The sequence below is a fragment of the Dama dama genome, chromosome 6 (genome assembly GCF_033118175.1).
Source record: "Dama dama isolate Ldn47 chromosome 6, ASM3311817v1, whole genome shotgun sequence".
NCBI classification, from domain to species: Eukaryota; Metazoa; Chordata; class Mammalia; order Artiodactyla; family Cervidae; genus Dama; species Dama dama.
The window spans coordinates 43,566,253-43,584,124 of NC_083686.1; the positions used below are offsets into that span (position 1 = coordinate 43,566,253).

At 46.6% G+C, this 17,872-nt stretch overlaps 1 protein-coding gene across 3 annotated transcripts in view; it reads right to left on the bottom strand.

The window, feature by feature from the left end:
• The window catches only part of CRACD (capping protein inhibiting regulator of actin dynamics), a 128,514-nt gene that overhangs the window by 15,343 nt on the left and 95,299 nt on the right, over positions 1–17,872 (bottom strand). For 2 of the 3 annotated variants that reach the window (XM_061145907.1, XM_061145904.1), the window contains exons 3-6: positions 13,314–13,449; positions 5,736–5,900; positions 2,829–2,897; positions 422–604 (exon numbers count right to left, since the gene is read on the bottom strand). In XM_061145907.1, coding sequence (XP_061001890.1) covers positions 422–604; positions 2,829–2,897; positions 5,736–5,900; positions 13,314–13,433 — 537 coding nt within the window. In that variant the 5' untranslated portion in view covers positions 13,434–13,449. The remainder of the gene's footprint in view (positions 1–421; positions 605–2,828; positions 2,898–5,735; positions 5,901–13,313; positions 13,450–17,872) is intronic. The other variant, XM_061145905.1, reaches the window with a different exon arrangement.

Below are 17,872 nucleotides of genomic sequence, written 5' to 3' on the forward strand. Positions count from 1 at the left end.
CATCCTCAAATTCTTTTTTTTAACACACATGTGTACTCATAGGAAAACCAGTAGCCCAGCATTAAAAGGCGAGGAAAAATAAGATTAGCACTTCATCAGTGTCCCCTGAAACTCATGACTCAGAAGTCTAATCAAACTGAAGAACCTTTGACTCAGCCCCTGGCTAAGGACAGTGAGCCATCTGTCTGCTGCAAAGCAAAATGTCTGGAGCCCCTCGGAAGGGAGCCTGTCTCTCTGAGGTCCACCAGCCACTGATGCGGGGCAACAGGTCAGAAAGGGTGGTGGAAAGGAAATGGGCCCATTCACCCTTGTGCCGGCAACAGAGCCACATCCCGACAGGGAGAGACCAAGTCCCTCCCATAGGCCCGTCTCAGCACCACCGCGCTAGGCAGCACCAGGATGTCTGCCAGGCCAGACATACCCCGACAAGTCGCCTGTGCTTCCTGGACACCCTCTGGTTTTTTGGCTTAATGGACAGTTTGTGCTTGGCGGCACTGTTATCCAGTCGAGCGATGGCCAGGGGGATGGCATCCAGGTTGACACTTTCGATGGTGCCGGCAGAAGAAAGGTGCCTCTTGGGCCGGGATGGTTTAGCTGGAGCAACCTACAGTGGAGATTGAAAATATGAAATCAGTCCAGCTAAGAGAAGAGCCTGCAGGGAACCCAGCATGTCAGCCCTTGTCAGAGTCTGCTCCTGGCCCAGCCTGGCCCAGGAGATGCTGCCAGGCGCGGGGGGCTCATGGGCACAGTGAAGTGAGCACTGTGTTTAGAACCAAAAGACACTCAGCATGTGTTTCACCAGTGATATCCGTATTAACTGGTAAAGGCCATTTAATCTCTCAGGGACTAATTTTCCTGCTGTGAGTGACATGTGGGTTAGATTAGATCGGGGGTCAGTAAGACAGAGGCAGCGGTCCTGTCTGGGTAAAGTCTTGCTGGTACATGGCAACACCATTGCCCGTGGCTGCTTTTGTACTACAAAGGAAGAGCAGAACAAAGGGGAGTCTGTTAGTGGCAACCTTACGGCCGTGAGGCCTAAAATAAGCAGTAGTTTGCTAAGCCCTGGACAAGCTCATCTCTATGCTAAGAACACTGTAACTCTAAGCGCCTTCCATTGCCACAGACGTGTACACACCTCAGCTCTTACTTTAGCCCCTTTGGAACAGGGAACGTATCTTTGTCTTCACCTTTGTATCAGTCCTCTTTATGCCCAAGTAGCAAATCTCACTTGTTAAGTGGTCAATAAATATTTATTGAAAGAAGGAACAATAACTTCTCCACCTAGAGCATAAGATTTGTTATTGGCAAAAATGCTTTAGCACAATCACGCCAGAGTCACAGAGCACTGATGCGTTGAAAGCGAAAAGGAGGAGGTCCCAGGTGAAGGGCAGTTCTTCAAAGGATGAACTGCAGAACCGCTTGCAGCTCTGTAACACGGGTATGGTCACTTAACAACCACAACCTGAGACCAATTGTAAACATTTAAGTAGGTCAGAGAGACCCAGGCTCAGAGGCCAGGCCGAGTCGAAACCAGGCAGGTAACTTCAGAGAATTCACAGGCAGGCAGGGAGGCCAGGGCTCCGGCCACACCAGGCAGCAGGGGGCGCGCACAGCCCCACGTTTCTCCTCCGCAGCATCCGTGGAGGCCAGGGTCCACCCGTTTGGCTGTGTGCTGTGAAGTGCCAAGCCAGTGGGTTTAGCCAATGGCTTTGCTTTTTGCAATTACCCTCCATATTTATGCACAAAGATAAAAGACACAGCTAGCTCCAAGAGCAAAGTAAATGCTCGGTAAATAATAATTTATGACAAGAAGCATGGAAGTAAGGAAAAATAATTCCAGTCATTGGTCTCCTAAGACTTTATTTATTTATGGTTATCTTTATGATAGGCGTCAAATTCTAAACCTGTGTTGAAGAGACAGGAATTAAACATTTATTTCCATCCCCTAATGAATGCATGAGTAAAGGGAGGTAGAGCCAAATGTGATAGACGGAAGACACAGATGAAGCATTTGAAGCTGAGATTTAAATGCAGTGTTTCAAGTCTAGTTATTCAGGCTGGGCCTCTGCATCTGAGTGGGGGGACTGTCTTGAGCCACCCCCTGACCTGGGGACACTCCCCTGTTGATCCCAGCTGATCTCCACAGGGCTCCTCAGGCTCCTGTAGGCAATGTCCCAGGTTTCAGTGGAATGCAGAAAAGTTAAAAACTAGAAATACACATAAATGAAGAAATGCTATCATCTTTTCTGGGCATCTTTAAATAGAAGAGGGGCTTCCCAGGTGGCTCAATGGTAAAGAATCGCCTGCCACTGCAGGAGACGTGGATTCCATCCCCTAGAGGAGGAAATGGCAACCCCCTCCAGCATTCTTCCCTAGGAAATCTCACGGACAGAGGAGCCTGGCGGACTACAGCCCATGGGCTCACAAAAGAGTTGGACACGACTTAGCTACTAAACAACAACAAATAGAAGGATATTCTTTTCCTGACAGACTCTTCACCTTCAGGTATTCTTGAGTGTCTTTTTCAATGACTTACCAATGTCTTGAAGTATTAATGCACGATGCTGTTAGGAAAACTACTGACACCCGAGACTCCAAACAGACTTGGCGAGAGTGTGGCGGTTTTTCAGAGCAGGGTTCAAGTCCAGCCATTGCATTGCCATGGAAACAGATGCCAACATCTACCACCGGTTGCATTTTGAAGGGATTTAAAGTAATGGATGAAGGCAGCATTTATGAATGGAAAAATGAGGCAGCAGCTCACCCAACAAAAAGAAAAACAGAAGTTAAAGTAAGGAAGTTACACACACAAGTTCAAATCACATTACCTTCTCTTCCATCTCACTTCTGGCTCCGGGCCGATTCAGAGGACTTGGAGAACTTGGCGTCTCACTGGACTGGAACGGCAGAGAGAGTGCTCAAGTCACACGGGGGCACAGGAAGTCCTGGGCAAACACAACCGGCGTCTGTGCAGAGGGCCACCCCCCTTCTGAGCAGAGAGCGCTGGCAGGTTCATGGTGTCCAGATTCCACCAGGGCTCCGGAGGCTCAGTATTCACTCCCCTCTCCCTCGAGTTCAACTCATTTCCCATCTGGGTGGGCTCCAACCTCAGTCCCTGATGTGCTTCCCCACTGCTGAGAGAATCAGGGACTGCCCTGTCGCCAGCGAGGCAGAACTCTGACCCCACAGCTTTCAGCCTGGCTGGCTGCCTTCCACCCCCTTCACCTGCCAGACCTCTTCTCCATGAGAAAAATAGGGGGTCCTTCCAGGGGCACACACAGGCCTGTGCTGAGAAGGTGGGTGGCCAGAGGAGGCGAGAAAACTTTGGAGGAAGGGCGGGAGGGAGAGAGGAAAAGAGAGAAAGAAGAGGAGGAAAAAGCCTAATGATTCCCATCCCAGTCGCCTTGCAGGTCCTGGGTACACACATATCATGTCACATGTGCCAGCTAAACCTTGCCTCCTATCACCTATGTTTACAAAAGGGTCTCATTGCCCCTTCCGGAGCCAGAACATCAGCTTGCCCTACCTCAGTCCATTTTCTGCACCACACTTAGAAGCATCTTTAGAAACATAAATCAGATTGTATCACTGCCCCACTGAAAATTACTCAGAGGGGAACTTCCCTGGTGGTTCAGTGGTTAAGACTCCACATTTGCAATGGGGGGCGGGGGGGGTGCGTGGGTTCAATCCCTGGTCAGGGAACTAAGATCCTACATGCCTCACAGCACAGTCAAAAGGTAAAATAAGATACTAAGATAAAAATAATAAAAAATAAATTCAAAAATTTCTCAGCAGTTTCCTATCACTTTCCAAACAATTCACCCGTTCTCTCGTGGTCTAAATGACCCAGCATCTATCCTGTGATCCACAGCCGCCCTTCACCCTCAGGCACATGGGCCTGCTTTCTGTGCCTCCTGCAGGACAAACAGTTCCATCTCGGGGTGTCTGTACTTGTTCTTCCCTGTTCCAAGAGCACCCTCCACCCCTACCAGGCCTGATCAGGGCCACCTGACCTCCTTATCTAAAGAAGCAAACCCCTCTCCAACCACATTGCTCACTTTTGTATCACCGTTTCATTTTCTAGGCAGCATTTTTATTAGTCTGAAATTATGATATCTATTTGTTGAGCTGTTTGTTGTGTGACGCTCCTCTCATCAGAATGTAAACTGCACTAAGGTAGTCCTATGTTTACACTGTGATCCCTCAGCTGGGGGAGCACCTACTGAACGAACGACCCACCTTGTCCCCCAGACCACTGAGCCCTGTTGCTTATCAGGTCTGCAGTGACAGGGAAGATCTGGTCCACAGGAATCCCTCAATCAAGGCTGATGGCTGATGTTGCGGGCCAGCCCTCAAGAGACTGGAGATGAGGATTGTTGGACCAGCCAAGAGAGAGGGGCCCTGTGCCTGCTTCACCTACCACCCACAGGTGTGGGCGCCGGGAGTCATCGGGGCCGGGCCCAGGCAGAGACAGACAACAAAGGAGATTGTCATCTTTCATCCCTCTCCTTCTTTTGTGCTACAACTTGCAGAGCACTTATCTTTCTTACTATTATTATAATGCATTAGCTGATAACTAGTATGACTTCTTTCAGGGGCATTTTAGTAACCCCCAACATCATTTCAGGCACCGTGGTAGGCACAGCACAGAGAAGGCTTTCTTGTAAGCATGGGAAGACTCGGAGCCTCAGTTAAGTACTGTCTATCTCCCTACCGGTAGGACTGTTTCTCCTTTTCCCATAAGAGGCCCGAAGGCACTCCTGCTGCTGCTAAAGGGACTCTTATTTCAGGATCTGCTCAGAGTGTTTCTTTCAAAGTGTCCAAAGAATGGATTTCTCTGGGGGTACAGTGCATAGCAATCTGCCCACCAATACAGGGGACATGGGTTTGATCCCTGCTCTGGGAAGATCCCATATGCTGTGGGCTAAGCCCGCACACCCCCAACTACTGAGTCTGAGCCTCAGAGCCCACGATCCACAGCTTCTGAGCCTGCGTGCTGCAACTACGGAAGGCTGCATGCCTACAGCCCGAGCTACACAACGGGAGAAGCCGCCACACTGCAACCAAGGGTAGCCCATGCTCCCACTGCTACAGAAAGCCCTGGCACGGCGACAAAGACCCAGCACAACCATAACTGAATTAAAAACAACAAGAAGAGGCAAAACTTAGATAGGATAGTGCTGGGTCAGCGTGACTTTCCACACCAAGTAAACTTTAAGCTGGCCTGTTTGATATATTCTATGCCTGCGCAGCACCTACTTCATTCTTTCCTCATTTCAAGTCAGTCCAGTTCCACAAGTAATTATTCAGTGCTCCTAAGGAAGCAGTGATGGTATCCTGGGGAGACAGATGTGTAAGATCCAGCCTGTCCTCAAGGAGCCCAACAGTTTGGAGATGAAGAGAAGACAGTTATACGGCCACAGACGCGGAGTGCAGACATATGAGAAACACTCAGGATGCACAGTGACGGCAGAGAGGACAGTGCAGCTCGGGGGCAGGGGCAGCCCGAGTCTCCGAGAGTAAGTGGAAGACCCTGGGAAGAGGAGGTGCAACGGGCACGTCTCCCTTGCCCCCCCCCCCTTCCAAGCTGGCCCCCCTGCAGCTCAAGGCACTTGTGCCGGAGGTGCAGGGCGACTCCCCACCCTGCAGACCCCGGGGTTTCTGACGCCCCTGCCCACTGCCCAGCCTCCTCCCAGGCTTGTGAGCAATCGAGTCATTCCCCGGAGGAGCTTTACTTTGTTCTCGGTGTCTGAGAGGATGAGGTCTTGCTGAGTCGCGACTTCCACAGGACCGGTGAGGAACGGGTCCTCTTCGAAGCGAGCCTCGCCACTGTTTGCCTTCTTCATGGGAATGGCGTCGGGTGGCGGCTGCCCAAACCTGATGTTTTTGCCCAACTGTCGCTGGAGAGAAAGGAAAGAAAGACGTCCTGAAGCGGTGAAGCGGTCCACAGTAACCCCAGTCAGGTTCCCCAGCACAGCGAGCAGGCGCTGAGGCACATGCTCTACACGCCTGGTTTCTAGACTAGCCACCAAGCCAGAAACCCCGGACGCAGTCCTGTAATACCTCAGTCTCCTTCCCAGTGTTTCTTTTTCTTTCCCACCTTTGAGCCATCAGCCTTTTCATCCAGCCATCTCTTTCATGGAGATGCCACCATTTCCAAGGGGGGTAGAGAGATCATATTTCTGATCAAAAAAGTTGGGTATGACAGAAATTTTTTTGATTTTTGTCAAAAAAATCAAAAGTCTTTCAAAGGCACAAAAGTACTTGAAAGGTACAAAAATTATATAGAAAATAGTTTCATGAGCTGCAAGAACCACTGCGGGAAATCAAGACTGTTGTGGTTGCACAAATGGAGGAACCCTCCAGCCCCCTTTGGACATATTCCCCTTGAATATTTATTTCATCTACCTTCCTCACCAGCCCCTAACTTAAACATCTGGTTTGGGTTACAGTGGGTACCATGGCCAAGTGGAAGAAGGCACCAGGCCAATAAGTCTTTCCATGATTGATGCTAAATACACGGAAAAGATGAAAGCAATCTTGTCCTGCCACTAGGATGTCCTCTTTGCCTTGTTGCAGCTACCCACTGTGACCCACAGGCCAGAAGGGACGCAGTGCGTCAGAGGAGGCTGGAGTAAGGGCCAGAGAGAGACCGATCGCTGGTGGGAGGGAGCTGAATGGATGGTGGGAGGAGGGTAAAGGACAGAAATTAGGAAGAAAAATAGTATTTAGAATTAAAGAAAAGCTGGATTAAAATGGGAATTATTTTCCCTGAAGAAAAATATATACACACAATAGTTTTTAATAAGAGGCAAGATATTTAATGGGCTTGATATATTAGATATAAAATATTTAATATGTACAGAAAATGAGTGACATTCAGGAAGGAAAAGAGGTAAGCTGTGGTCATCTGAAAGAAGACTGTAATGAATTGAATCTATTGTAGAAATTACTGCCTTTATCTACAGCGGGGATTCTCAAGCTCGGCACGACTGACATTTGAGGCCAGATAATTCTTTGTTGTGGGGAGCGCTCCTGCACATCACGGGGTGTTTAGCATCACCCCTGCCCTCTGGACACCAGAAAACAGCAGCAACACCTGTTCATTTCTGTCTGGACAACCAAAAACTGCCTCCAGGTGTTGTCCAATGTCCCCTGGTGGGGAAGATCGCCTGGGGCTGAGAATTACTGCTCGAGACCTAGGTCTTTTATGATTCAAAAGAAAAAAAAAAAAAAAAACAGACTACATTATCTGATCTTTATCTTTAATGTGGCTAATATTTAATCCCACAAAGCTGCAAAAAGCCTTAGCAATCATTTAATCTGAACCCCTCGTTTTACAAAAAAAGTCAAGGTCCAGTGACTGGCCCAAGCTTATGGAATGAATGAGTGGTACCAAAGGGACCTGAATCCACGTCTTCTAAAACATATTCAGTGCTGTTTTCATGGTGCTCCACTGGTTCTCATAAATTTACACTGCGCTTCCCTTTTCTTACTGGGACAGAAAGAGAGGATCCAGCATTTTTACCACCTTACTGAAGGTGGCCTCCCTTGAGGAAAATGCCCATTCTCTCTTTGAACTCAAGAGTATCAAGTCCACCTTCACCCAGCTCCCCCTCAGCTTTACGTGGTGGACGGCGAGATTGCAGAGACATGAAAGAGACGAGCCCCAGGTCCCCTCCCCGCACCCCGGGCACCCCAGCATGCCAAGTCAGGAGCACAGAGAGACAAGGACTCGGATTTGACCTGCTGTATCTCAGCCTGAACCCGGCACCCCCTGACACCACGGGGAGGGAACACACATCAGAAGCCCAAGTTCAGCCAGTGAAGTACAGCTTCAACAGCCTAAAGGGGTTTCAGGGAGGAGAAGGCTGCAAAAGGGTGTCTTCTAAAATGAGTTTAGCAGAAAGCGGCAGTTAGTGTCTACTCTAAGCAGATCAATAAGCAGGCACAGTTAGAACAGCCGATGGTGTTAGACAAGAGGACACGGTGTAACAAAGCCACAGGCCCTGTGGCACTCTTGCTGCCCTGTGGGAGATGGATGGGGGCCTCAGCAGGAGTGGCAGGAAGAGCTCCTGTGTCCTAGTCACAGTCTGGGCAGGGCTTCCCTCTGGGACTCCCAGCCCAGCCTTTGGTTGACCAGTTATCTGGTCATCTGGTCACCTGGTTATCTCTTCTCTATGTGTGCTGGTAAAGAGCTAAAAATTTTTTTCCAATCACCCTAGAATGAGACCTCCTGTGTCAGGGTCTGCCATCTACCAATGTTCTTGAATATCTAAGATGAGGGTATTTCTTCTACTCAGAATGGAAAGAGTAATTCTTTAATGAGTTCCCAAGGAGAACTAAGCTTAATACATCAACGCTCTTTTGTTAGGATTTTGGCCACCATCACAAAAAGAATGAATGTGCTGACTTTTTTGTTTTTGTTTTTGTTAGAGCCCTTTTTATAACACTGATGTCAAGTTCACATTGCTTATATTGAAATAAACTCCGAAGATGCGATGTTTATCGTGGCTACCAGACAAAAATGAAAGAGAAAATGGGGGAAATAATACATCAGATGCAATAAGAACAGGTGAAATAAGGTGTGTGGGACAAAGCTGGGGAAATGGAGAGCATGACGTTAACAAACAAAGTTGAGAGTTAAAGAGGGAAATTGAGAGGAGGGTGAAGGGGGCAGACGGGAGGCCCGGGGAGGAGAAGCTGCAGCCCTGGTGGCAGGGACAAAGCCGAAGGGGGCGGGATGGGGGAGACTGGAAGGGAGGGAGAGGGAGAGGCAGGGAGGGAATGAGAATGCGTGTGTATCTAGGGGCTGGTTTAAGTCGCGGGTATGTTCATCCTGGCAAAAGAAACACAATGCTGTTGCCTTTGAGAATGACAATGAGCATCTCCGTAAAGCAGCTGATTTAAAATTCCTCCGGAGAAAACAAATTCAGGCTGCTGGTTAGGGAGCTTGGGAGGAGGGCGAGGGAAGGAGGAGGGGAGGACCCAGGTCGTGCAAAAAACGACGGCCACCATCCAGGGACAGGAAGGCAGCCTCTCCGTCCAGACAAAGGACTGTCCTCGCAGACGCACCCTGCCGTGGCCACAGGCCAGGGCAGGGCTGCAGGGCCACGGCCATGGTGACTGAGCCTCAGGCTCTCAAGGCCCAGGCTCTTGCACTTGATCTGTGGTTCCTGCTCCAAATGTTCCCCTCAACTGACTCAGAGGGGACGGGGCTGCTGGACACTTCATCTGATTTATTGACAACTAAAAGATGACTGCCGAGACCTATCTGCCATCTCAGATGTCGAACGAAGTGAACAGGGATAAACAAGGCTTTTTGGTGACTTTTCTTCCGCCCACTGCTCAGGCATTGTCATGGGAAGACACAAGCAGTCACTTGAAACCAGACCATTAAGATGAGCTTGCCCGTAACCTTTCAGGGAAATAAACTATTACCACTCCTTCCATCTATACATAGATGTATTTTAATAGATATGTATATTTTTACATACGCATGGATTCTTCATAGGCACTGAGATAATAACCAGAGGGGAGAGTGGAACCTCTGTGCCTAAACTGAGTCCATGTTACTTGTGGCAATGAATGGACTCACTGTTAGACTGGAATGTGAGCTAAAGGGGCGATATTTTATTCATTCAAATTTGGCCATTTGGCTGTAAAATGGAATGCTGGAGAATGATATTATAGGAATGCACATCTATATTTATGAGGCTCTTTTCCTATGGTGTAGAAATTCCAAGCACATCATATTCTGTAGTTCTCAACACTGCCAATTTAGATTTCCCCAGATTTTTCATAGCCATCCTTCATACTACGGCTATAAGAACAAGGCAGAGAGAAAATAAAATCACTGTCTTCTCGAGCAAACTCCAGATACTCCCATAGTTAAAATGAATTTAAGAGAATAAGCAAAATCAAACGCACACAGATTTAAAGACATCTGCTCTGTGCAGAAGTGGTGAAGAGCAGGTATTTATTCTTTGTGTCCTTGACAGCTGCACGAGGTGCTCAAATCCTCAAAAGTAAGACACTTTGGCATTTTAAAATGAAATCCAGCCCGGCAAGAGATAGCAGCTACTGAAGACGGACGTTCTCCCTCCTGAGCTAAACAGTCTGTGGACTAATAGACTAAGCATTTTCTGACAAAGCTCTGGTATTATTCTAAACATCACTTGTGGGCTTGGACTGTGATATTCCTGATTCCTATCATCAGTAGGTGCATACATACTTCACAGCCTGGTTTGCTCTGAAATAAACAGGCACCTCCCTGATATGAGCTCTGGGAACATCAAGGTCATTGTAGTCCAATGCGTTGCAGTGCAAAGCTTACAAAGCCACTTCATGCTCTAGCAGATGAACAATGATTTTCTATAAATGGCAGATTTTAAGAACTGGAAGGGCTCTTCAGATCATCCATTACACGCATCCTCTTGTTTTTCAGATGACGAATATGAGGGTCAGAGAGCTTTAATGATTTGCCCTGAGACCAAAAAGCCAGGTGATGGCAGAGGCCTGTCAGGCATTTTTTATTTCATTTACTGGCCATAGGACAACTGACTGGTATGTATAGGGTCCTCAAAAAGGACACCACTGTCATTTCTGTCCCTTATGACTATCCTGTATATTAAAATTTGTTCTATGCACATGCATTATCTTTATACTCAGGGGAAAAAAAGGTAATTTTTCTTTTAAAGGTTCAATTGCTTGCTACAGAAATTTTAGCAGGTGGTAGATTCACACTGTTCAGGAAAGAGTAGGCTTATTTATGCTGTATTCAGTCACTCTGTACTCAGCAGACGGATACTAACCATCACGGGCACAACCTAGGACAGTTCTGGCTGAGGTGACTATATGTGGACACTAGGGGGCAACCTTTCCAAATGCAGTCATTACAGGCGCAGCTCTGGTTTCCATGGGCTGGGAAGTTTCTTGAGCCAGAAAAAAAAACAAACATGTTTTTGGTTTTTTTTTTTTTTTTTTAAATAGCATTCCAGTAGAAATCTCATTTCAAAAGAATGTCTTAATAATGGTGGCAAATTAGCTTGCTAGGACATTTAGTGTCAAATAGGTGTTATCCACTACTTCTCTCTTTTTAAAATAAACATACACACATACACAAAGACAATTCCAGACATAAATAACATACATGCGTCTGACATAAATAAACACCCTCATTCCATGCTGGAGTCTACGAGGGGGTGGTCTTTTATGCTGCTTACTAAGCATCAATACCAGCATAACGTTTTTATGGAAAAATGCAAAGCATTCATGCAAGTTAATAAGTTAACTACTGTTTCTACGACTTACCAGGAACATACTGCTTAGTCGACTGAAAAATAAAGCAGAGTCTTTTGGGGGTGACACAGTGATATCTTATGGCACTCCAAAAATCACATTTGCTATGATAAGGGTCCCCATTTCCCTCCTTGAAAAGCAAAAGTCTCTTATTACATTGTTTCAAAACATAGCATTAGAGCTGTAAGGAAGCTTGTGCATATCCATGCAGCAGAAGCAAAATTAAGGCAGACCTCGTGTGAGTAGATATGGTCCAGAGGAGAGCATTCAATTAGACAGCTATTCTGTTTCCCTCACATTTCTCCTCCAGCATTAACAGAACTGCTGCTTCAGAGAAATTGTTTTACATTTTATTAACTATGAAATCAGATTCTTTAAACTTCTGCCTTACATCATTAATACAAACAGCAGGCATTCACATATTTCTACTGAGTTTCTATATTTTCAATACTGCAGAATTATCTATTTTTTACAACTCCAAATCCACTTAGTGGAGTGATGCTGATACGTGCTGTGATATTACAAAGATGCTACCATTTAAGACGACAGACTATTCCCTAATTTTTAAAGAGCTCCTTGAAAGCCCTTGGGAAATACAGTTGGTTTGTAGACTGAGATCTGCAGGTCACTCCCCTCAGAAAGGGGCTATTATGAGGGTTCATTACTTCTTAGGAATAATATTCCAGGAGCCAGACACTTCAAGAAGGAAAGGTAAGGAGGAGTGGGGGGGGGGGGGGCTGTCAAGGTTTTCTTCGGCCATCACTGCCCTTTCCTCTTCTCCAGCTGAAGAGAAGTGACTGAGGCTAACTTTCCTTTCTGAGTCCATAAAACGTGTTGCTGCACGGCCAGCAAGAACCAAGAATGGGAGCTAGTCAAGATGTGCTGGAATTTGAAGGAAGGGCCTAGGTTAGTTCTGAGGGCAGGACTATGGCCTTGGGCAGCACAGGGGTAGGTATAAACATCTAGGCAAGTCTGGGTGTGGTTCCAGGGTGTTGGCTATTTCCCAGCTGCCATATGCTATATTTAGCTGAGTACCTGTGGAATATATAACCAAACACAGGTCACAAAATACATAGCTTAATATTCAGTAGAAAGAAGAATATTTCAAGCAAGTAGAAAATTCTGAGTACCATGCTTCATCATGTCAATAGCTACTCAAGCCAGCTGTCTCCTTTATTATTTTTTTGCTTGGTTCATTCATTCATTTGTTCCTTCACTGTTGCAGACTTAGAAAGAGATGGAAAGCAGCACACCAGAGTCCCCTGTACAGTCTGGATCGCCTCCAAGCAGCCCAAGCTCAGAGAAGTGCTTGCTTAGGCACTTCTGCCGGGTGACCGAGTTCTACTGAGCACTCAGGCAAACGTAGGTTGTCGGATCCCAGGGGTCTTCGCTCCCCTTGCTCTTCCTGGATTTCCCGTTATTTCAATCTCAATTCAGTGATTAAAGGAGTTACCACCTATCAGTTTTAGGGAGGAAGACTGCCCACCTCTGCGGCGCAAATAGGAGGGAAGCGGAAGAGCTTCGCAGCGTCCCTCTGGGACAGGGCGGCTCGGGAGAGCCAGGGCCAGAAACACAGCAGAACTGTGGCCCTTCATGGCCAAGCGCAGAGCCTCGGAGAGGGTGCCTGCTGAGCGTGCCTGCAGCCGACAGCCAGCCCTGTGCTCAGGGGTCACGGCCGACACTCGGGGTAAGGAGTGCTCTCCTCCCACCCAAGTTCTGCAGCTTCTCTAGGGCACCTGTCCTCATTAAGTCCAGTTAAATATGAGGGAGCAACTTGACAGAAAAGGAGAGGGGGTGTTCTGAAAGTGGGTACCACTTGACAATGAACCTCTCATGGGTGCACAGAAGCTTCCAGAGAACTAAGCCAGGTTTCAGAAAGCAAACATTCTCACCGGGAGTGACCCCTGGACTTCCCAATCCATGACTCAAGGCCAAGCCAGGGACCTTCCCCACTTCCCTCCGTGGCCATCCCCCTCCCCCTTCCTATGCCTCTGACCTTCAAGCTGTCTTACCTGAAGAGTTTTGACTTTGCCCAGGATGTTGTCCTGTGACATTGCTTGAACTGTCTGCTCACTTTCTGCTCCCCCATCAGGGATAAAAATACTGTCATGGGAAAATGCCCGGGTTCCCATAGAATAGTTGAAGGACCTGGAATGCAAATCATGTGCTTCATTTTATTAGGATGATAAGACTTCTTTTGGCAATTCCATCTCCTGTTCCTCCTGATTCAGGGGACTCCACCCACATCCCCAGTCTCACTCAGAAAGTGCTTCCAGCCCGCTGTCCTCTTCTGCGAGGGGTCAGCCAAGTAGCCGGGCAGACGGAAGTGTCCCTTGGGAATAAGAGGGCATGTCTCCTACACAGCCTGTTTTAGAGCCGCTCACTGGGAGAACTCAGCGTGCTTGCTACCTGTTTGTGGAGGACCCGGGACAGAAAGCACTGCAAAAACTTAGCTGCAGGAGCCTTTCTCCCGATGAGTTGTCAAGTCTTGTCAAGCAGTCCTTTTTAAGTAACATGAAGATCTCGACGTATGAGGCAAGAATTTCTCTCTCTCAGATTGTAATCCATTGGGAAGAAAAATACGTACATCTAAAACAAAGACTTGATGAGGACTGGAACTGCTGATGGACACTATCGGAATAAAGAGCCTCTCTGTGGAGACTCCTCAGGAATTCAGAGGGATGGGGGCACATGTGCTAAGGAGACTCTAAATGGGCGTCATGCATTGGGCAGCGTATCAGTGGTAGGTTCCTAACAATAAGAACGCTTCAGTTGAAAGGCTGGACTTCGGAGGAATTCTAGACTTCTACCCTGACTGTGAGGTATAGGTTGGGTGAACTGCAAGAAGAGGGGGCAGCAGATGCCAACGTTCCTCACTTGATATGGGAAATTAAGCTATTTCTGGGAAGGAATACGCAGGGACAGAATCACACACTCTCCGTAAGGCAAGACAGGCACACGTCCACGATGCCAGGCACACGGGCAGCTATCCCAGGGCTGAGAGCTCGACTTCTCCCTCTCCCCTCCCCCACAGAAAGGGGTCCCATCAGGAGGTTTTATCAGTGATCAAGGGCAGAAAAGAAGAGCCAGCACTGGGGGAAAGGGCTCTCTGGCTGGTACCTCTGAGCTGAATTACAGAAATGCAGCAGGCAGGGTCCCAACCAAGTTTCTTGGGAAGATTGAGTACCAAATTATATCATCAAATTGGCCAAATTACCAGCAGCATGGTAACAAACCATATGAAGTTTAGAGACAAAAGACTTGGACATAAGCCTCCTGGCTGTGTGATAATAAAAACAGTAATAACCACCAATTGCGACTTTGATGAAAACACTGTGTTGAAAGCTTTACTTTAGTGATCTCATCACCAACTGATTGTTGCAAATAAAACTCAAGGGGTAAAAAAAAAACAAAAAACTCAAGGGGTAAACAGCCTTATAGGGTAGTGCTAGCGATAAAGAACCGGCCTGGCAAAGCAGGAGACACAAGAGACACAGGTTCAATCCCTGGGTCGGAAGATCCCCTGGAGGAGGAAATGGCAACCCACTCCAGTATTCTTGCCTGGAGAATCCCATGGACGGAGGAGCCTGTCCATGGGGTCACAAACAGTTGGACATGACTGAAGTGACTTAGTACACAGTAGGCAAAGTCACCTAAATAGAAGCTGTAGCATGAGAAACAGGATTCAGAACAGCTGAACACAACCCCAGGCCAGGCAGCTGACGTGTCTTAAAGTGGCAGAAGGGCTCTCGTATTCCTTCCCATGAGTGAGATGGAGTCTGGGTGGAGCAGTGGGAGAGGAATACAGGATGCCAGTGTCATGGGGGCTGGAATACGGGAAGGCTGGAATAATGGGTGAGCCTTCAGCTACACAGTACAGGACACTGAGGAGGAGCAACCCACTTTATGAAATACGAGGCATTGTTTCAGCATACGAATATCAGAGGCAATTAAATGCGTCATTATGTCCTCGTTCCTCAGAAACTTTGTGACCTGTGCTACCAAATGAACTTCCAAACTCACCCAACGATGCAAGGAATTAAAATTTCATTCAAAGTTATGGAATCAAACCTTTTCATATCCTGTCTGAACTTTTTTCCTCAGATTCCCTGGCTAGGATTCAGATGAAAGAAGAGGTAACGAACTTCATTTTCTACACAGTGTTTTTACAAATGGCTTATGTTCACACATAGGCTCTCAGATACTCTTATAAACACATATATGCACAAGCCCACTTTAGATGCTTAATAAACGTTTACTAATGTCTCACAGTTGTATGCACATAATAGGCTGACACTGGAAAGCCAAGTTCTCTTCCAGTTTCCAGGTCAATCTTCTGGCTGAATCATGACATTTTCTTTAAAGATTTATTTATTTATTTACTTATTATTTTTCTTAGTTCTACCAGTTTATTGCTACCAACCCATCTCCCTCCACCCTCGTGCACACATGCTCAGTCATGTAATCCCATGGACTTCAGCCCGCCAGACTCCTCTGTCCATGGATTTTTCCAGGCAAGAATACTGGAGTGGGTTGCCATTTCCTTCTCCAAGATTTTTTTTTTTTAATGTGGACCATTTTTAAAGTCTTTATTGAATTTGTTACAATATTGCTTCTGTTTAATGTTTTGGCTTTTTGGCCTTGACGCACAGGGGATCTTAGCCCCTGACCAGGGATGAACACGAACTCCCTACATTGGAAGGCAAGTCAACCACTGGGCAGCCAGGGAAGTCCTTGAATCATGAAGTTCTCAAATTCTTTTTTTCCAGGAAAACTAAGAACCGACAGTTTCCTGCTTTTCTGTGTGTGTCCCAAATGTTCCTTGCTGCTAGCCAGGATTTAAGGTCCCCACATTCTCCGCTTCTAGATTATCTTACTGAAAAATAGAGAAAATGAACAGTACTAGGAGTAGCAGTAATAATTATAAACGAGTGTAATCAAAGTGGTGATATTAACACTGGCTAAATTTTATTGGGCACTTGCTATGTCCCCTCCACATGTGATAACTTCTTTAATATACCATCTCAATCCTTGTGATATACACTATTTAAACCTTATGTGGTAGGAACTATTATTGAGCCCATTTACAGATGAGGAAACTGAGGCTTGAAGACAGTGAGCAACTCACCATGAATTAAATGACTGTGCATGTGTGAACCTGTTTCTGGCCTGTGTTCTCCTGGTCTATTTGTCTGTTTTTTGTAGCAACAGCCCCACGCTGTCTTAGTTACTATAGCTTTTTCCTTCCCCCTGAAGTTATTTACTTTTTATTTTTGGTTGCTTTGGGTCTTCACTGCTGCGTGTGGGCTTTCTCTAGTTGTGGCGAGCGGACGCTCCTCTTGATCGCAGTGCGCAGGCTTCTCACTTCAGGGGCTTCTCCCAAGGGCTCCTGGGCACGTGGGTTTCAGTAGCTGTGGCACAAAAAGGGCTTAGCTGCTCTACGGCATCTGGGATCTTCCCGGACCAGGGGTCGAACCAGTGTCTCCTGCACCGGCAGGCGGATGCTTACCCACTGCACCACCAGGGTTTTATGAGTCTTGATATCTAGCAGTTTATGTTCTCCAGCTTTCATTTTTTTCCCAGGTGGCTGTACTTATCGCTGCATTTCTACATAAACTTACATAAATACACACACACACACACACACACATGCACACCCTCTTAACACTCCTAGGATTGCTTCTCTGGTGGCACTGGATCTGTAAATAAACTTTGAGGATAGCTAGTATCTTTACAACACTTGTTCTTTTCATCCACGAACACTGGCTATCCCTTCATTTATTTAGATCCTCTTTACTTTCTCTCAATAAAGTTTTGTAGTTTTCTGTATAGAGGTCTTTTATATATTTTCATAGATTTAGTCCTACATATTGGATGTTTCTGAATCTACTGTAAATGGTATAGGTTAAAATGTTTATTTTTCTAATCGTTTATTGGCAGAGTATTAATGTATCATTTGGTTATTGATTATTGACATCATAATTAGGCTTAACTAAATTTATTAATCATAATAATGTGATTGTTGATTATTTTGGATTTTCTAGGTATACAGTCATTTTATCTGTGACAAAAGACAGCTTTATTTGTTCATTTTCTTTCTTTCTCCTTTTTTGGTCGCTCGTTCTCTGACTGGAGGTTAAACCTGGGCCCCTTTCTGTGGAAGTAGAGAGTCCACCACTGGGAATTACCAGGGAATTACCCTATTTGTTCATTTTTCAATCTCCCTCTCCCTTCCTTCCTTCCATACTGCAATAAGCTACGATCTTCATAGGAACTTAAACAGAAGGGGTGATGGTAGACTTTGTCATGTTCCCAAGCTGATCAAAAAAGCGTTCAATATTTTTCCATAAATTATGATGTTAGGTAGGCTTCTCAGATGGCGCCAGTGGTAAACAACCCACGTGCCAGTGCAGGAGACATAAGAGACGTGGGTTTGATCCCTGGATTGGGAAGACCCCTTGGAGGAGGGCATGGCAACCCACTTCAGCGTTCTTGCCGGGAGAATCGCCATGGACAGAGGAGCTGGTATGCTATGGTCCTTTGGGTAGCAAGGAGTCAGATATGACTGAAG